The 22476-nt window shown below is 32.5% G+C and overlaps 1 protein-coding gene across 6 annotated transcripts in view; it reads right to left on the bottom strand.

Annotated features, from left to right (window-relative positions):
• The window catches only part of cnc (NFE2 like bZIP transcription factor cap-n-collar), a 546339-nt gene that overhangs the window by 122443 nt on the left and 401420 nt on the right, over positions 1-22476 (bottom strand). For all 6 annotated transcript variants that reach the window (XM_081735988.1, XM_081735986.1, XM_081735985.1 and 3 more), the window contains 2 exons: positions 17849-18013; positions 14491-14554 (listed from right to left, as the gene is read on the bottom strand). In XM_081735988.1, the coding sequence (XP_081592114.1) occupies positions 14491-14554; positions 17849-18013 (229 nt within the window). The remainder of the gene's footprint in view (positions 1-14490; positions 14555-17848; positions 18014-22476) is intronic.

Here is a 22476-nt window from a genome sequence, read left to right as displayed (position 1 = left end):
CTTTAAGCTGTAAATCCGGTCCTTCATAACCCCGCTGTTGCATACGAACGTTAAGGCCAAACAAACTTATTTCTATCCATATGTAATATCAATAAATAATGCACATATATTTAAACCAAAAAGGCTTAAACTTGAAAACTGGTTTAATCCACAAAACCTGGTTTCAGCAACAACAACAACAACAACAACTTTTTTTTTTATATATATATATATATATATATATGTTTCTGTCAATCCTGTTGTTTACAGTAAAACTGTCCTGGTACAATTTTCAGATACACTAAGTCTCACTACTAGCTTCTTGTTCTTTTAGACATGGAAAAATAAAGGTAGAGCTTAATATATTAAACGGAAAATAATTTGACTCTTGGCACGACAGACTATCTTAATTTTTATTCAACATACTTAATAATTCATACCACCGTACGGAGATTTAGAGATTTTATATTCTAGCAGGTTTTAGTACATTTTTTTCGTATATTTCATTATTAAGAGTTTTCATCTCTTCGCTCCGGAAAAAAAAACTTACGAATATATTTGGTGGTTTCTTTCACCTTCTTCAGTAGGTAATTTGAAAGTTGAGAACACTTTTTTTTCTAATGTCTGTCCTATTGTTTAATTTTTTAAACAAATCTTGTGATATTATATGGAGGTACATGTACAATATTTTTTATCAAGGTATAATAAAAAGATTAATAATTTATATTTACAGATTACAACCTTTCCCCTCACAATTGGATAGTCTTAGTTATTACAGTTTACAACCTTATTTCAACAGTTTCTCGCAAAATTATTTCTGTTTGGCATGAATAGAGCTAATGCAAAGAAACAACGAATGTCACAAGATGTGAAGATATTTTTATTAACAATTAGGACAAGAATTTACTCCTTAAAAAAATAAATAAATAAAAATACACAGGTTCATTAAAGAGTTGAGGATATAGCACTTAAATTTCCAAATTACCGACTGAGAATATAGTGAAAGAAGTCACTGAATATATGGTGAACTGATTTTCTTTTGGAGCAGAAAGGCAAATGGTAGTTTCTGTTTAGTCTGATAATGTGCATCAAATATGTTATATCAGAAGTTCCTTACATTATTTTGGAACTAGTAAGTCTCATTGTTTCAACTTAGCGTAGCTTACATCTTCATCCAAAATTTAATCAGAAGTAAGTAACTCCCATATGTATTTAAAAGAAAACCTCACCATAAATTAAGTTACGCTGATACACATTTATGTTCTTTTCCGGTCAGCAATCTTTCCATTGATTTGACACAACATTCTACTCTTTTTATTCTGAGCCGAACTTTTTGTTTCCATGTACTTTTTCATTCCTACCTCTTTGTGTTATTTAGTTAGTACAGTGGTGTATATTTAATTACGACCTTCCTCTAGGTACTTTTCCCTTCCCCATTCCCTCCAAACTAATAATGTTATTCCTCCAGTCTCATAATGTGTCCAATCATCCTACCTTTTCTTTTCAAAATTGTTTTTCTTCTACATATTTCTATTACTCTCTCATTAGATAGCTTATCAACTCATCTAATTTTCAAGATACTCCTATACCATCACATGTCGAAAACTTTCGTCCTCTGTTTTATTTCTTCTAGAGTTTAAGCCTCATACCCATACAGCACCAAGGGGCGCGGTGGCTCAGTGGAAGAGCGTTCACCTTCGGTGCTTGGGGTCCCTGGTTCGATCCCAGCTCGCGCCGTGTGGAATTTGTGATAGACAAACACCGTGTTCGTGGGTTTTCTCGGGGTTCTCCCGTTTCCTCCCGCTTTCTTCATTCCACCATTTCATTCATCTCTTCATCATCACCGTCTCCTTTAGCCTAACCGGCATAACAGTGGGACGTAAAACTTATTATTATTTTTTTTTTTTCATACAGCACCACATTCCATATTTATGTTTCCATCAGTCTTTCCTTCAGTTTTTTTGTCAATGTTTTCGGTTGGATTTTTTTTTTTTTTTTTTCAGATGCATTCTTTGCATGAGCTATCTTGTTTGCATCCGTTATTGTTTGTTATTTTACTCACCAAGTAACAGAATTCTTGTACCTCTTTCACCAGGTGATCTCCTACTCTGATCTTTATTTTTCTTTTTTTCTTCTCTTCTCTACTACAGCGATACTTATATTATTATAATACAATAAAATTGTAAAACACCTTACTTTTTTTTAGGTAATCTGCACTTGAATTCCTACAATTTTCCTTTACTCAGTCCAGTGTTTAGATTTCAAATCATGTAGACAGAAAAAAGTTAACAATGACAGGGTTTGTATTATTCAGGCTTCTCCTCTTAACAATTTTCTTTGAATATTTCCTCAGTTCTACCATAACAATCTTTAAATTTGGAGCTAAGTTATAGTGTTACTTTATAAAAACTTCTAGGTACGTCATTTGTTATGTTTATATCAAACTTAGAAACAAACGAACATGGAAATCGGCTTCTGCCACTTGAACTAATAATTAGTAAATGGAACAAATGTTGGATTTGTATTTTTTTGCTTTCCTACAGGACATTTAAACATTCTCAACTGCACAAGAACTTTTCTACAGAGTAATAATAATAAAGTCTATATAAAAGTATGTTACTTTGTAATTTTCAACGGGCTATTCCAATACTGCATGGAACAGTACAGCACACATTTCCTATTGTAGTTGATGTCATTTTTATGTTGAAATAACCTTTGGTTGATTGATTGATTGAAGACTACCGGTTCTCTTGAAAACCGAGGGTATATGAGACAAGAGTTACTTTTAAAGTGGGATCCGAACCACTACTCGTATCTAAGACAAGTATTGCCCGCACAATTATTACGAATAGAACAGATACATAATTCTATACTGGCATCTACCTAAATACTATTCTTTCGATAAGAGGCCAGTAGGTTTTATTGGCAAGCCCTATTCGGCAAAATATAACACCAGTAAGTGTGAAAAATATGTTTTTGAAGGAAGTATGATCAATTTTTGTGAACAAATGTAACAGAACACGTACTTTACTTTCTCTACAGGATATCTTTGCAAAAATTCCACTACTGCTCCTTCTAGAATCTTGTCATTTCAGTGATATATATATAATGCTGCCCTTAATTGTGGACACGTGTTTCTACATGCAATACCATTAAATTAGCCATTATGTGTAAAGTATATCTGATACTTAAACTTTTAAAAAAAATGAATTCTAAAATATGCATATTTAAGAACACAGTTCACCTGCTTTCCGTTTAGATAAATCTTATGAAAGAAAAAAGAAAAAAATGAAATTCATTCTAGAAGAAATGAATGATCTTTCAATGTATTCATATCCTCTACTTTGAGCTCCCTATTCTACGGTTGCAATGATTGTTCCCTCACAAAATGTAGTGTCATGCTCAGCCAAAACTATACGCTGCAAGAAGGCAAGCCATGTCATGACAACTTGCAGACTCTGCGTTAAAAATTAGATTAAACATCATACAGATTCCTTCAGTGCTACTTAGTGCTACCGAAACAAGCCTAATTATAGAACAAAACCACATTTAGAAAGCCACTTAAAATGAATAATAATCCTATTTAACACAGTCTTGCTTTTGAAAGAGTAGTAAAAAGGCAGTCAGTCAAACTAACTCTATATGCCAATTACTAATATCATCTCCAAAACAGTAACAGTTAAGTTGATAGAAAAGATTGTTTAACTTCCTTTTTATTTATCTTTATATTAAAAAACGTTTAAAAGAACAGAGAACGAAGAAACATGAGGAAAAATAAAGAGTGAATATGCAAAAGTAAATACTGAAGAAGATTTATTAAAGCATTAGCAAAATAGTTATTAAATTATATTCTATAAACGAAACATCAGCAAATCAATTTTTGTAAGAAAGGAGGAAAAAAATATAGATCTCAAGTATCAGCGTTATCAAACTACTTAAGGTATCATTTTTCTCCTTAATATTAAGTTATAAAATATATACACAATTGAAAAGCATGGTATAAATAACATAATATATTTATAATTCCCATGAAACGAACCGTACTCCTTCATTTCACACAACAGATTCGCGACAATATTAGTATTTTAAATCAGTATATATATTAAAAGGAAGAAAACAGAACGTCATATTCAACATTTTTTAGTAAAACACACCGGTGTGGTAATACTTCTTATTGATGAGATTAATCCTTAGTATGGAAATTTCTTACTTTCATACTTTTATTTATCTTTTTTACTTAGCCTGACCAAGTCTCACGAATCAGATGAAAAGTTAATAAAATTAATTTGGTAAAGTATACACACACACAAATTTTTCAAGTAAATACATGTTTGTAGATTTCTGCGCTTACTCTAAAAAGTTATAGTGAGTGCTTAAACCCAAAATGTTCTAGACAGTTGTTCCCAAGGTAAACAAAATTACAATGCACAAGCATTTCTTTCACATCCTAAAATTGCATATTTCATTAATTTCTATATGTAAATAGGTTAATCCAAAATACTTTCCAAATTTTACTTCTATATTTACTGAAGAATTACAATGTATAATTCTAACAACAGCGCTGTATCCGAAATACTTAACAATCTAACATCATCATAGTACATTTATATCTAGGTGGAACATTTCCCCTTCCAATACTTCTCGCAGCAATTCCTAACAGCTATTTATTCTAAATATTCCAATCAACATCCATTTCCTTTTTCTAATGAATGATTGACTGCCAGCATTTATGATATACATCAAGAAGACGAGCTAGCTTACGTCAGAATTGAAGCTGAAGTTTAACATTTAAGCCTTCAGACCAGAAAGAAAGAAAAAAAAAATACTCATTTTTAGTTAGTATTCAAATTTTCATTGCACGCAAATGTAACAAATTACCTTATCAAATGGTTGTGTTCCATATTACACTGACCGATAGTGTAGTTTTACATTTAAAAAGGAAAAACTGTAACATAGTATTGAGTATCATGGGAACTTGTCACATTTCGATTTCTCTTACTCCTAATATATTGCAAACTTGACTATGCACTTTTTTCTAGTTATTTCTAACAGGACAACCGAATCTTTCAAAGAGATTAACCTTGATATATAATTAACAAAAATGGGAAGTTTTAATCTGTAAAAGTTTCCACTCCCTTCCTGTCCTTCTTTTGTACCTTGATGAGTGCAAATGACCTCTACGCAGTAACACTATACAGCATTCACGTTTTTTAAAAAAAACACCAGAAGTCAGTTATCAAAACTTTCAGAATAATATAACAAAACTTAATATAAAAACGTTTAGTTTTCTGTTTATTGAAGTTTGTAACCGTTTTCAGCACCGAAGCTGCACGACACATGGACCTACAGTTTAAGGTAGAATCAGAACCATCGTAATGCATTTAAATTTCATTACTGTCTCACCGAGAATAGAACTCTGAACCGCGTACGCCAACAGTGAGTACGCACGCTAGCTACTACCCCAGCCATAAGGGCAATGAACATTTAGTTAGCAGTCCAATGACCATAATCCTTAGGGTTGTAAAGTCTTCCTGTATTTCTTTAAATAAAAATAAAATATGACCAAAGTAAACCACTACTACTAATCTGTGATACAGTTTCGGCAAGATATCCTTGTTTTCATCAAGCTACAAAGGGTAGTATTTCTTGTTTCACAATGCTCCACTCACATTTCCTCCAGTTTCCCAGTTTACGAGTATTTCTTTTCTTTTCTTTTCTTTCCTTTTTTTTAAGCGTAATATTTTAGCTTTGATAGAATTCTACCCTAAAAGGATTTTTTAAAATAACATTACGCGAACATTTTAAACAAATACAAACGCACTGCCTTCAGTATTGCTCTAAATAAATGTTTTAAAAGTAATTACATTATATTCATTTAAACACACAATTGTTCTCTTAGTAAGTTTTAAAAAAAGTCGATAATATTGATTATATATTTTTGATTTTTTTACTTACTAATTTTATTAGACAATAATTAGTCAGCATTCTTAACGTTTAATTTGCATTCTCAAGTGTGTTTTGAATCCTTGGTATTTGTTTTGTATTTCTAATGTTTGTCCTATATCCCTGGAGATTACTTTGTGTTCCCGATGTTTGTTTTATATCCGTGGAGATGTTTCTTTATATATATATATATATATATATATATATATATATATATATATATTAAACAGACATAAAAAAGAGACAATATTCTAAATTCAACCCACATCTATCTAACTATCTATCTATATCTATATATCTAGTTGGTCTTTTATCCCTGCGTTAGACTTATATCTCGAAAAAGACGAACGACGATATATATATTCGTTGTAAACTTCAGCCTATCAGGAAGAAAGAAAAAAAAAAAAAAAAAAAAAAAACATAAGGCAGAATTTTCCCACTCTGAAATCCAACGCTAGCTATCTGAAGTGACATATTCTTTGTTCCTTAAAATAAAGATAGGACACTCATCTTTTCTCTTTTCTTTCTCTATCTTTTGAGACAACTGACAGTTGATGTGGAGGCAGAGTCTCTCCTTGTTCTCACCTGTTCCCCCATAATTTACACAGATAAAAAGATGTAGCTCCTCTATCATTAGTATAGCACGAAGTGAAGTTTTAAAAGTTATCATCTTCTCAGCAATTCTCGCAAAAATATATATAATCATGCTTGAGTCTCTTCCAGTTCTGGATTCCTTTCTGATATTTTGCCTTCTTCGGCACTGTTCATGTATTTATTATTATTACTTTTTTTTCCTTTTATGTAAAAAGAAAACCAAGAGCTATTCACATTTTGAAACTTTCATTTATGACAGCTATAATTTGACACATTAGTTGTGTAAGGTCGGTGAACTAACTACAACCCAAATATGTGCAATGCTGATTGCGATCATACTACAACTGTATACAACCAAATTGAAACTGTGGAAACTCCTCTTAGACAATGGATGCTCTTCTTTAAATGACTATGCCCTGGATTAACGTAATAGCACCATGAAAACAAAGCATCGTTTATATAACCATGAAGCAAATAGTGGATGGACTGAATATACATATATACGTATTAATCTTTGTTAAACTGCATTTAACATAATGTAAATTTTATTTTGAAGTAAAACTTTTCTATCTTCATCACTTTTGTTTGCAATGAGAAGTCAGAAATTTAAATTACCAAAGAGGTTCAATAATTTCCATAATCCTAGCTATGAAATAAATTAATAATCTCAAACAAGCACTTTTTTTCCTACGACTGGTCTGCACCACTTACGTTTGACATGTCTCAAAACTCTTTTCTCATGTAAAAGGGAAACAAAATTACTCATGTATCATTAGAAGTTTCAGTTCCATACAAAAATAACGGAATCCTGATCACAAACATTACAGGCTAGTTTGCCCTTCTTAGTCACCGAAAACTCTTGCAATTACAATCTAGAAAACTGCTTTGAACACAGCGAGGCGATAAGGGGGGGGGGGGGAGAATGTCGTGCTGAGACGAATTCTGAAGTTTGATTCAATTCAGTCTAGCCCTCTATCATATACATTTAGCATCGTATAGTATATCTCTATTCCATTTCAATATTTATTATGGTGCATTTACTACAATGGATTTTTTTTTAATAACCAGTAAAAAAAAAAGTACAAGATTGCAAAAACATATACGTGAGGGAACAACACTTCTATATGTGACAAAGACATACGTAGATGAAGCTGAGAAAGAGGTAAGATGAAGTTGTATTGCACGAAAGAGAAGAAACAAACTGGCATTAACGAAGAATGTACCTTGAGTTAAAACAATTAAATCTCAACAAACACAGTAACAATTTATGAGTAAAATAGAATATGAATGACCAGAGAAGACAATTAAGTACCATTGAAATTAGAACGTAAAAAAATATTTTTTTTTTATTAGATACAATATGTATTCTTTGCAGGCGTTTACCAATTAAAACTGTTTTTGCTATGTAAGTGCTCGTCTGTTTTATTGTGTTCCTACTTAACTCAAATAAGTAAATGTGTTGTTGAAGCTATGTTCACAATTTCAAAATATTTCAATACAATGAAATAGTATATTAGAACAAATAATAGAAAAAATGTCATAAGTTTTATCCCACGTGAATAAAATACATAGGATACAAACACAACAAAAAGGAAATTGCATATAGAAAAAGGGATCAAGAAGAACTTACCCAGGGTTGAACACTCTTCTAGCACAAGAAAAAAACTGTAATTTCTATAAAAGAGGAAATACCGGTAGCCAAGTTACAATAATCCACAGAAAATGAAAGAAAATACTAGCCACTACTATTTGTTGTCTGTTTTGTCGAACGAATCTCATGAGAGAGAGAAAGAAGAGGGGGTGGGGTGGAGAACGAAGTTAGTGAAGTTAGCAAATGGCAATTCAATAACATGTGATTCTATGCCTAAAAGAAGAAAAAAGAACGTATCCTTACGGTACAGAGAATTTTTAGAAGATCTTTCAGGTAACGTGTTTACTACAGAACTAAAACTTATTTTTCTCATCTATCATATTTTGACGGACAAATCATTAATCGTTATTTGAACAAAAATTCTTATCCAAACCAATTCTTAGGTCTTTTCCCGTCCTTCCCTAAAAGAAAAAATCCACAAAGGAAACAAGGAAAGACAATTATTTCAAAGCAAAATCTGAAAGCACTGAGCTACATGTTACCTAACTCACAAGAGACACAAAATTCATACGTGACAATTTCAATGAAGATTTTACTTTTACCCCTTTGAACAACGAAAATTTTCTTTTTTATTTATTTATTTATTTTTTTTATTACACAAAATTCATCTCGAGATTTCTACCACCACATGCTGCTTTTAGATTCATGAGAAAGAACATGGATACTTCATAAACAATGTACATTAAAAAAATGTTTGACCCACGTTGTGTTCTGCAGCGTATCTGGTTTTATGGTTTAACGCTCTAGTCTGCCTCCTACAAAGACCTTCTCCTAAGATTAATGGAACTTTGGGTTTGGTTAATAAGAACACAATAGAAAAATGGAATCCAGACTGTGGCACGTTTATGACTAATGATCAAGTGCTGTCATGCTGGTGCCGTCACTACGTCTTTTTTGGATATGGGGTGAACACTCTTATACATAAGCGATATGAAACTTCCCATACCCCAACACTTCCTACGCCGGCGAGTCTTACACAAAAGAAACTTGAGCAAATGTTACAGGATAGTCTGGATAAGGTATGTGTGTGTGTGTGTTTCATGACAAAACCTGGAAACTGAAAACACCATGCACCTGTGTAATGAATGCAATATCACAGATTTTTCTAGAGATCTGTCCGCCTGTCTTGAAAGCCCAACTCCGTAAAAGATCTCACAATCTACCAGCAATACACTTCAGAAGCCTAGTATCAGCTTTTATCTATACCTAAAACTACAAGTCATGGTCTCATGTGCGGAGAGAAAAAGGCCCACTTAAACATACCCACAGACTCAGGTATCATAGTGCCCTCGTAACCAGATTCACTCTTGTCTCTCCATGAATATATTCATACAATTTTTTCTTTTCTTCATTTTTCTTGACGGCAAAAAGATTCGGAGATTGATAGCATAGAACAGGTATTAAAACTTCAATTACACAAATTTACTATTAATGAATATTAAATTGTGCACTAACACTTATCATTTACGCAGTGCACACACAGAAAGCATAATTTTATGATTTATAAAGAAAAAAAAAAAGTTAAAAATATTTCGTGGGACTAACATGAATTCTTCTTCCATCGAAACACACTGAAACACTCCTGTACAGCTAAGAGTTAAATTGGCTCTAGTTTTAAAGTTGCATGAACTTTCTACCGTTAGTATCTAAATTCCTACAAAAAGTTTGTGACATGTTTTGACAATATCACACTATTTAGTTAAATTCTATAATTATTAATGCGCGGCTTATTTGTAATAGAACCTGACTACAAATTGTGTTTATTCATTGTCACCTGAGAATCAATTTTTTAAAACACGAAATCTATCACAATTGATTCCAGTTTTCTAACTTTCAATCCCTGCCGCCCACCTTTCTCAAATACAGTGACAGAAGAATAAAATTATATACACACTTTTTTTTTTTTTTTTTTTTTTTTAAATTTTTCAACCTTTGCTATTCTTGAGAAAGATATCCAGCACAGATCGAAAGTTTGGATAAAATGTTACAAAACAGAACTGAGTTCACACTAATCCGGGACCGACTCAAGTGGCTTTCTGTTGACTTAAAACTAATTCTAAGTCTAAATATTATCTGACAACACAACATTGCTGCACGTCTTGCAAATAATTATAAAAATAAAGCACTGAACTGCTGAACAGTACTGTACTATTCTTAGAAAATAGATACTTTATGTCACGTTTCGATCTTCTAACCAAGATCCTCATCAGACATACATTCCTGATGAGTGTATGTCTGATGAGGATCTTGGTTAGAAGATTGAAACGTGACATGTATTTATTTTTTATGAAGAGTACAGTACTGTTCAGCAGTTCAGTGCTTTATTCCTAAATATTATCGTGAGCAAAAATAAACAAATGAGCCCAAAAATTGATTTGCCAGCTCAGGACATGAAATATTAAATCTCAGTGATAACGGCTATTAAAAGGTCACAGAACACATAGTTATGCAGTGGATAACTGCGACCGTTTTTTTTTTTTTTTTTTTTTTTTTTTTTTTTTTTTTTTTTTAATTTAATCAAATATGTGAAGACTAATTGCTTCCACAGACCTCACTGCGCCATGTGTTGTAGGTGAACGTAAACAAATCACTCAATTTCTGTATTTTTATGGTGAGACTGATAAGTGACTACTTGTATAGCAGTTTCTGCTTGCTCCTATCACAGAGAAAATCGTACCTTTCAGTTAGATATGTTGCTCTTTAGGCATCAGTGTATGTATAGCGCTCGTTCGAATTCGTTATGCATGCTTAGGAGTCATTTACGTCTAAAGAATTTTGTAACTGGTAAACTTTACAGTGAGTTTGCAGCTCACCCTTGTAACTTCACGGACTAGTAGTTTAAGCATTATGGATCGCAAATGAACAAAATATCTGCAACTTAAGAAATTGGATATAAGTTCATTAACTTTAGCAATGTTCCCAAGTTAATTCTTTGGACTTAGAATACTCATTTTACATGTTATATTCTTCTCATTAAACTCTATCGAATGAGTTTATATTTTTTTCAAACTTGGAGGAAGTATTTCGGATATTCTGTGTATTTGTTTGCAAAGATGTATAATTTTGTATATTCGTTTACTAAAATTATCATCTAATTACGACATGGCAATTTACTCATGTTTTATGAATTTCTGGAACAGTCACGTTGCAACAATGATTTTTTTTTTTTTTTATCTTACGTACAGTGAAAAGCTTATGTGCGACTCTAAAACTTGAAATATATTATTATTTATTTCAATCTCCTTCTTGTATAAACCTGATATTTATTAGTCATATTTGAATTATTATTTTATTATCTCTCATTATAAATTTTGAATTTTAAAGATGTTATACGAAATGAAATCATGAAACATAAAAATGAATAGTAATATGTAAGGAGCATTTACGAATGAGAAAATGACATTTTGTGGATTCCTGAACGAAGAGATAAAAACAAATTCTTAAATGTTTTGTGTAGAATAATATAATTTGGGCAACACAAACGGATGAATCGAACAAAAAAGTTAAATTGGAAAATTTTTAGAAAAAGTAGTGAAAAGAACAACAACATTAAAGACACTTTTTTTTTAATACGAGGTAAAAAAAAAATACCATTTAAGAAGAAAATTGTATTTGGAGGTCTCTGATACAAAAAAGGCGTTGTGAAACAGAAAATGAAAGAAGATAGCGATTAATGTTTGGTATTAGAAGACGTTCCGTACGTCAAAATGAAGAGATTGCGGCGAGCCTGTTAAGAGTGACACGTAACCTCTGCCATTGATAACAAAATAGTTATTGATGGTGATGATGTTTCATCAAGAAATTCAAGATGAAATCACTATTATTTTTTTTTTCAAATAAAAAGTAAAGCAGATTAAACTTATACTGCATACATAAAAAAAAACTTTTCTATATTATATGGATATTAATTCTCTACAAGAAGTAGATGCAAACCCATGGAAATTTGTTGAATAAATATCAATTTAAATTGGAATAAATGACATGCATATGTTGACTAATGGTAAAGAGGAAAAGAAGCATTGGTTTCTTCCAACAGAGATTCTCCCACTCGAATAAGCATAGAAACAGCTGTGCTGGCAGATTCCCAATCATTACAACATCAATCAAGGTTCATTCGTTCCATCTAGATGGCTCAATTGATTTCCATCATAATTATATATATATATTTATATATTTATATGTGTGTATGTGTGTGTGTAAAAAAAACTTCTAAATTCTTTGTCTTTCTCAAAACAATCACAGTTGTTCTTTTCCTATCAACCACTAAGTCAACAACACATTTTAAGTTCCTCACAATAACAATGTAACATTGTCTCAATGTTTTGCACAGTTTTGTTGATATAAATTATGCAATTTAATGTACCTATTTTCAACACTACTCCTGCTGCCATTCTACTGTACATACATAAAACTGAATTCAATATGCTATTTCATTTTTATTTATTTATCTACTGAATTGTTTCCTAGACAGGCAAACACAAACAGTGTAACCGAGGAACACGTGTGATCCATTTTCCTTCAAACATATTAGAGTTGAATGTTCTCTGATAACGCAGCCAATTTTATCAATAGCTAAATGATAGTTCTATGAATGCGTTTTAACAGAAATTGAAAGGAAATTTAAGAGCTTCTATTGGTTGTTCATGCAACGTCACTAAACAATTTACCTATATTACTAAAACAACCTCGTCTTCACTGTTGAAACACTGTTCTCTTTGCCGAAGACTGTTTATAACCCTTGGTAATTATTTCAATATACCATCCACTAAGAAGGAATTACTTTATTCAACTATGAATCCTATTATAAAATAAGATTGAATAAAAAAACTCTTCGGACCCAAGATAAGTATTCCACTCATGAACCACCACGAGTCCAAACATCGATTTTGATACGTGAAACAATACAACGACGTTTGTCCACTACTTAATGAATCACGCCATAATGATACATGAACATATACAGAATACGGCAAACAACTGTCCTTTCATGTTCGATTCCCGATGGAAGGACACTGGACACATTACGGCGATTCCGATTTCCCTTAAACTGTCTCACATAGTCTTGGTTCTGAACAGGGACACTAAACTTCAATAAACTAATAAACAAAATATTAGCACAAAAATGCAATGGGTAGTCAAAAATTCTTTTGAGAAATAATTTTCTCCGTTCTTGTCCAACACAACAGAAAAGTTGTCAATCTTAATGTTTACCCAAAGAATAGTATTATACAATTTAGTATCTCCTCCTACAAAAACAAAATTCACTCAGTCATTCCTTTTTCTTTTTGTTTAGAACAATTACCCTTTCCGACAACGAAATTAAAGTACAGTACCGCTCATAAATTTTCAAACATCCGGATTTGAGTACGCATCTATTGTGAACATATTATTGTGGTATGAGAACTTTGCCGCTGTATTAGAGGTATTCCTGTCTAAATCATAAAATTTGGCGACAGTAGGATTGGGATATGAAAGATATTACATATGCTGTATCTATAATTATAATTTTTAAAACAGACAAACATAAAGACAATTTGTAACTGATACAACATAGTATAAGCAAAAGTGTGGAAGGTGGAGTAATATATTAGTTTTATTTGAAAGATATAGATACATGGAATCACTGCATTGACAGAAATTCGAAAACTTAATTTATCTTTATTGAAATGTTCAAATTGTTAATAACTATTACGATGATTAAATTATTTTTAGAATAGTACACCAGGTGCAATCGAGATTGCAATGAGGGTTATCAAATTTCTCTCATATCATCTTCAATGCCTCTCATATCTGATCTAACTATCGTAAAATTTTATGCTTTCGACGGAAGTACCATACTTCTGACATACGGCGGGCAAAGTTCTCGTGCTAAAATAACAGGTCCACAAAGAATACTCACGCAAATTGAGGTGTTTGGTAAGTTTTGATCGGTAGTATCGATTTGGTTAAATCGTGTGCGATATGTCTTCTTACTCATATACGAGTATGTGCTTCAAACCGCTACCTCACTGGAAGATGATTCATCACAAATTTAGAAGCTTTTCCTATTACAATTCTCCGCTAATTTAATAATTTTACCGTACACCGCCGGCCCTCTTGAATATAGCCAATCAGTTACAATCTTCTTCCCCTTTTATTTTACCTTCTATCAGGCATCTCACAGACAATTCCTTCTGAAATAATGTCCTGATGATCTTCCCTTCCTGTTTTTATCTTCACTATCGCTCTTTTTAAACCTGTTTTCATGGTGACATATAAAAAGTAACGTAATTTTCTTTACTATACTATTGTATAAATCAAATGAAATAGTTTTATGAACATACCTGTTTCAGAATCAATTGTATAAGAAAAGCCAGCCCATGGATCCAATTCATTCTCCTCTTCAACCTAAAATAAAATAATCATCTCGATAATTCTTCATATGCATGTTATACCAGTGTCTTCCATTTTCTCCTGTTTTTGGCACACTAACTTTATAATTTAAAATCCTATGGCGCATCTATAAAAAATTAACTTTTTATTTCACATTTAATGCCTAGTTTCTATTACAGATGGGCAAAACCGGTTTAAATGAATTTTAAAAAATTGGAAACTGGTTTCCAGAAAACCGAAAAGCCAATATTTCATTTTCCCAAAACAAAAAATGTTTTTTTTTTTCACCGAAACCGATTTCGGTTTTCTTCGAATATTGGCACGATTTTATTTTTCTCCAAATGAGTTTTAGGTTTCTAGTGAAACCAGTGTGATTTTCGCCGAAGATGTCATCTGCTCTTGTTCTTGTACTCATTTCGGAACATAGAAACTAAGAAGCAAAAATTTTTAGTCAGAAAACCGAAGCAGTTTTGAAAATCGATTTTTTGAAACGCTTTCAAAAATCGGTTTCGTTTTTGCTAAAACAAACGAAAAATCTATCTTCGTGCCCACCATTAGTTTTAATGTCTTAACTTTCTCCCGGGACACTAGTAGTTCTGTCGGGGCACATCGTTTGAAAATGGTTGTCCTATATAAAATGGTATTTTTTTCTTGTTTAACGTCCCGCGGTTATGCACCGAGGCTAAGGGAGTCAAGAGGTGATGCAATAGATGATAAGGGTGGAATGAGGAAAGTGCGAGAAAACGAGAACACCGAGGAAAACCCACGCACATGGTGTTTGCCCACTACAAAGCCTACTTGGAGGGAGCAGGACTGAACCAGGGACCCTATGCGTCAGAGGTGAATGATCTACCACTGAGCCACCGTGGCCCCATAATGACAGTGATATCGATAGGTTGAAGCATGAGCTAAACTGATCTGTCAAGGAGCGCGAAAACGGACACAAGACAAAAAGAAATAATAGAATAATAACAAATCAATTAAATAAATAAAGCAAGAAACTACATTTGTATCTACGTACACATTTGTATCTACTGGATAATTTTAGGAGTACTGCATATTTCCGATTATAGACTGAAGTCAAATATGTGTAAGACAGTTTTTTAGAAATTAAATTTCCAAATTTACTATCGTCTCCCTTTTCATTTTAGGTCCCGGATTTAAACGTTGAAATTTTCCATCTTTCGTTGAAATAAAAGATATTCCATTTCTGAGTTTGCTGATTTTTCCCCCATGCTTACTTTAATGTCACTTACTTTGTACATACATGTTTTATAAAATTTATATATAAAACTAGCAGAAGTGATTATTCTTCTGTACGGGTCGAATAAGCTTTACGAAAAATATGTGAAAGGTATATACTATTTTTTTTCTGAGTTTCAAAGTACTTGTTAGTACAAGTTTGATTTCACTGAAGTTACGCACTCTCACACAATCACCCTAAGAATAACTTTTAACACCGCCAAAACTTAGTCATGACGTTTTCTCACGTTACAAATCAGTGAACCGATGGATTCACTCAGTTCATATAAATAGGTAAGCAAAGTATTTTATTCGATAATCATCATCCTGAAATCAGTTATTGTTTTGCATTTATGTTTGTTCATAAATGTTTACTAATCGTTTTCTTAATCCGAAATCGGAAGATTCTCTCTCTTTCGTGGAAACTGTTACTCGATTTTCTTATCCCCAAAATGATTTTTTTTTTCAAACATCTCCCTAAATGTCCTTTCATAGTTTAGATATTTAGTCAAATTGACTTCTCGCATGATATTCTATATGTCAAAATATAACTTATACTAATTTCGTGGCCATTATGTTCAGCACTTCAAAAGAAATAGTAATAATACTGTAAAAGTTTAAATCCCCCTACCTACCCTTGGAAGCGAAATTCCTGAAAACTCCTTCTTACCCATAGTTTAGGATATAATTATAGAGAACACCGGACATCAGGTGACGAGTAGATCAGTGGATTAACTCATATTATTACAAAATATTCTAAGAAAAATGTAAGTTTCAATAAAACAGAAACTGCTTCGTTTCCTTCTTTAGAAGACAAATTCTGAAAACTCTGAAACACATGTTCGCTTATTTTGAATGAGAAATTCATTCCGAGTTTCATACTCTCTAACCTTAAAGACTCGTGTGATACTTTACTCTTGGGAAAAATATTGAACTTCCTCTTACCACCTTTTAGGATATCACAAAATTATTTCTTACCTCTTGTTTCTGTGACAAAAGGGGTATTCTGTCCAAATTTCACGTTTTTAGCTAAAGTAGTTAGACCTCCGTTGATAAGTGAATGAAGGACTCATTTCAACTCTTTATAATATAGATAATCTCATTTTTTTTTTTTTCAAAGCAAGGAGTATTTCAGTAACTATAAAAAGTAAGCCAAATCAAAAGCATAGTTTCTGCATTCAACTAGAGACGAAAAGTAAATCTTGTATAAAGTAAATAGATTACAAATTTAAACATGGCGCCATTATTTAAGAATCTGAGGTAAACAGTATTTGCAGTTTTAACTTTATATAGCTTTACAAGTGATAGTTATATAGTTTTAACTTTATATAGCTTTACAAGTAACTTTATATAGCCTTACAAGCAAACAGTTTTTTTTATTTATTTAATCCAATAATTGTGATGCTCAACGCATAAAAGCTTCTTTGTTTCTCGAAATAAACAAAACATGACTCACAATACATCGTTTTTAGATATATTCTTGAAATATATCCGAAAACACTAGAATCTTTTAGTTTCCGAAAACAGCTTTATATTACATTGCACGTCATCAGAGAAGGCCGTTTCCAATACAAATAATTATATTTAATCGTCTTCATAATACTGGTCAGTTCGGTCCATAATATTAACAAAAATTGAAACTACTAATATTTACGAAGTTTGATTTTTTTTTTTCGCTGAAGTCAATTTAATATTGCTCAAAATCAACGTTAATCTATTAAACGGAAATTTGTTGTCTACGGAAATAAACCATGGTACCACGAGATTCCGTTAAAAATAGGTTTCACTGTAGTTCGTATATTACAGAATTCAAATGAGTTTGCTCTAACCTAACACAGAAAATGCCTGTCAGTATTAACTTTGTATACATCACTTTCAGCAAAATTTCTAGTTTTGAACCTAGGGAAATCATAACTATGCCATAATTTTAGAGACAAAATAATAAAAAAAGTTCAATTCGTAAATTTGAAATATTTTTCCTCAAAACTACTTAATTCGGCACTACATATTATCCGTGTTTAGAAAAAAAATCAAGAAGAGTAAATATAGTATGAAAATTTTATTTACCTTTGGACTATCTGGTTTATTGTACTCAGCACTCAAAGCCTTTAGCTTTTCGAGATCATCCTCTTCAATCTCCTTTTCTTTGGGTTTCTCTTGTGGGTTAAGTACATCCAAAGACACACCCAAGTCAACATCTTGTTTCCACAGAACTTCGATCAGGTCCATGTCCTGCGAACACAAAGCAAGAATATAACTTTTCATTTGCCTAGACATATTCAAAAGAAAGTTCAGTCAATATGTAACGTATTCAACATAATCATAGGGGAAGTATGAAAAATAGAATATAATCCTAATGATTATAGTGACTAAACCCATTGAAGTTGTATGCAACTGAAGAAAAATTAAAAATAAATAATAAGAATTTACGTACAATGCGTAGATAGTGCAAGAAGAAAATTCAAATATCATTTTGGCCTTCCTTGCTGATCTAGTAGCTAGGCACGTGCCTTTGGTGCACAGGGTCACAGGTCCTCTATTCTAATTGAATTTGAGATTATTCCAGTGTTTTTTTCTGTATTAGTAGAATATTATTTATAAGATAACTCTTGCCCCATAATGATACACCATATAAAATTATACCCTGAGAAAAAAAAGAAAAATAAGCTGTTCTAACATGAAAATCAGGGATGTGATTTTTCAGCTGCCTCAATGAATATATTATCCTTGGAAGTCTACCAGACATATAATCAACATAGTAACTTATCGTTAGTAAAAAAAAGTTACACAAGTTGAGTCATATTCAATAGACTATGTTGAGTATTATTCTTATTAAGCAAAAACCCATTAGCCTTAAACCAAATCGAAGTTTGAGCCGGTATATTTTCAATCATAATTTCAAGTGTACCAAAATCAATATTGGTATTTGAAAAAGTTGCATCATCAGCATACAATACATCATACATCAGCATACATTATTCAGCGTACATGAGCATACTGAATGAGCAGGTAATGATAAAGGTAATCATTAATCATTAATAAAAATGAAAGCGGTCCAAGTATAGAACCCTGTGGCACTCCGAACTTAACTGATGCAATCCTAGATTTATCATTATTTACAAAAACAATTTGCCCATAGTTTTCAAAGTAAGACTTGAATAATCTAAAGCTTATACCATGGATACTGTAGTTCGCCAAATTATTTAAAAGAATTGTGTGGTCAATATAATCGAATAATTTACTTAAATAACAAAATGTGGTCTGAGCATAATCCTTATTTTCAAAAGCTCTAATATCCTTCTCTATTAGGGCAGCAATTGCACCAAATAGTGAATCTACATGTTATAAAACGATCTTAAGAATCGCTAATTACATTATGCTCAAAAAGATAATCATAGAGTTGCATGTGCATCATATTTTTAAGAATCTTTGAGAAGATTGATATCAAGGAAATAGGTTGATAACTGGATGGATAATGTTTAGGTCCCTTTTTACAGACAAGTACAACTTGAGATATATTTAAAACATTGGGGAAGATTCCTTGAATTAGATATTGGTTAATACAATGGGTAAGCAGGAAAACAACACAATCAATTACTTTTTAATTACATTATTACTTGATAATCCATAAACACCGATATTATTTGAAGAAAAATAAAAATTTCAAGCAAAAACAGATGAAAAATTAAAGGAAGGAAGGAAGGTGTGCACGTTACTGAATATCACGCGAATACTTACGACTGCAACGTTAGTAGGACATGTCGCTTGCATGTGAGACATAATTCATAAAGAACTTAATTCGATTGAATTGATTCAAGAAAACAGAATCGACAGGAAGGTTTCTCTTATTATTATTAGGTTAGAATGAACCATGTTCGATTATTTGTTAGAGACAAATCTGTGGATTTAAATTCACGACTTTCGTACTAACTAGAGCTCTGAAATTACATATACTACATAAATCCGATGACAATACATTGCTTTCACGTTTAATTGCTCTCTACCAGTGGCGGCGATTGGACGTTAAAAGTGGGGGGGGGGGAAAGACATGATCTGAATATTCCTATATCAATCTTAGTTTTCCTGGTTGTTTCTAACACTTTGTTTCATGAAAGGTTGTATAACTAATAGGATACTATATTTTTAAGTTAAAATACTGTATATCGTATTTCATATTTTATTAAGTAAAGTGACAAAACCAACACAAGTAGGTACTAGACGTTTGTATTCTGAAATAACGAAAATGTAAGAAGAGATTTGATTCCTTGCTCATGAACATCTTAAAATTCTGTCTGGAAAATTGTGTAATCAGATTATTTAATAACAAATTTGAAAACCAAATAAATAGAAATAATAATATTAATCATAGTAATGAATGAGTTTTGCTTTGTATATGCTATATTGAAACTGATGATAATTGAACAACTTAATTTTTAATTCCACACATGCTATTAAATGTATGTTATTACTCTTAGAAAATGAAAGGCAGTAAATACTACAAGCATATGCTACGACATTTAAAGCAATATTTGCTTTTGCAGCTTCCCGAAACATGTTCGTTGCCACTAGGTGCAGTTTTCACTTTCTTGGAACACATCAAAAGACAACAATACTTAGAATCACTCTACACTCCAGCTATACAAAATAATCCTAAAACCTAGAATTATGTTGAATTCACTAAATTTAATTGTATATACAGTTACACCCCTAAACACACACCACTTCACTCGTATATTATATTACAAAACAATGCAAAAGGTAGAAGTTGTTTCTTATTACGCTCTTTTTAATCAATATTCCTTACTTTAGAAAGAAGATAAGACATTTTAGGAATTGTCAATTTTTGTGCAATTAAAGAATAACTTGTGAAATACTTTTTTTTTTTTTTTTTTTGCTTGCGAAATGTTTTCTCAATTAGTTTCAAAGCGACTGACTAACATATCAAGCCCTTGTAAGAAAGGGGTATTGAAGCAAAACCTGCTAAATCCATTTTTGAATTTTGTCTGGGAACGAAGAAAAAGTGACGCCCTCATGTTTTCAGAATTGTTGAACAACTTATTTTGTTTAATAGTTGATTTCGCTCATTTGTATTAAGTAGGGACCTCTAAACAAGAAAATTGTTAAACAATTCTGAAACATAACGACATCACTTCTCCGTTTCCTGACAAAACTGAAAATGGATCTAGCAGGTTTGGCTTCTATACCTCTGGATTGAAAGTATGCTCGAATTGTTGTGCTCCAATGGGTTAATTTTTTAGTTGTTTTCCGTCGCACTTAAAACGCAATTCCTGTAGCTTTCTTAACTTCACGGGAAAACAACCAATACGTACTCACGCAACGGCAAATGTTACATAGCACCATTTTTCTTATGAAACAGTAATACATACATAAACTTTATATTTCCAAATGAAACTACGGTATATACATTAATGGGTTACTTCAAAAAAGTGGGGGGGCAACTGCCCCCCTTGGCCCCCCCTAATCGCCGCCCATGCTCTCTACTAACTACATATTCTGTTATCCAATCAGGTGATAGCATCTACCAAGATGACTTGATACCCTATCACGCTGCAACAACGGTGAAATCATGGTTTGAGGAGCACGACCAGGAGTTATCACACCTCCCCTGGGTCCCATAATCACCAGATCTGAACATCATTGAGCCATTGTGGTCTGAGTTAGAAAGGCGTGTTCGGTCTCATTACCCTCCTCCAGCATCCCTTAAGGAACTGGAGCATCTTTTGGAGGAACAATGGTACAAAATTCCACACACCACGATTCAGGAGCTGTACTTTGAATCCAAGCTGTTTTGGACGCAAAAGGAGGCCCCACACCATACTAGGTATGATTTTCACACTTTTGCAAACGTTTTAGTTTTTTTTTTTTTTTTTTTTTTGTCCAACCCCTGTATCTTGCAAACATAAAATATACTATCTATCTATCTTACACAATCGATAGCGTGAGAGTTAGATGAGTAAACGAAATCTGTGACACGACGTTGTCGTGTGGTAAAGGAGCGTGGCTAAGCAGAATGCACTACAGCACCAGAAGCTGAAAGATACATCTCGTTCTCCCCTTCAAGAAGGTAAACAAAGATGTAGCAACGTCACAGCTCTCACATTTGCAAACAGCGTTTACAGGAACTGGGAGCGCTACTTTCAAATGTCATAAATGCTCTCCTTTGGCATAACTCAAGGCCTTTGTACGTCAGAACTTCGCATTACCTATAAGACCGTGACGCATTCCCCTAAAGTACCCCAACATGTCCCTTACCAAAGCAATGCATACTTTTAAACCTTCTGAATGGTTTTAATCTTCAAAGACCCCTCATCTCCCTCAGGATAGACATGATTACAAGTTGTTGTATAAATTAGAACTCTTCAAACAAATTAGTTGCAAAGTAAGTACCTGAAGTCTCTTCTCTCTCTATTTTTTTCCCCGACACATCTAAAATAGCAATGATCAATTTTGCTTCATGATCTCTCCTTGCGGGTATGTACAAATCCAAATCCCAACTTTACATTCTATCATGTTCGTATTTTCATCTTGGAAAGGTTTCAAATTATGCGTCGCCGAAGGATGCCCCTGTCTTGGTCCGAGATGCCGCAATTGTAGTTCACATGCATACCCAATGTTTGCTGTTCTGTTAATCTCATTCTGTTCAACCAGAATAGTTGTCATGTACTCTTTCTTTC

This window comes from Thermobia domestica, chromosome 13, assembly GCF_964235325.1.
Source record: "Thermobia domestica chromosome 13, izTheDome1.hap1.1, whole genome shotgun sequence".
Taxonomy (NCBI): domain Eukaryota; kingdom Metazoa; phylum Arthropoda; class Insecta; order Zygentoma; family Lepismatidae; genus Thermobia; species Thermobia domestica.
The sequence above is the reverse complement of the archived record's forward strand: the minus strand, read 5'-3'. Positions and strand labels throughout refer to the sequence as shown.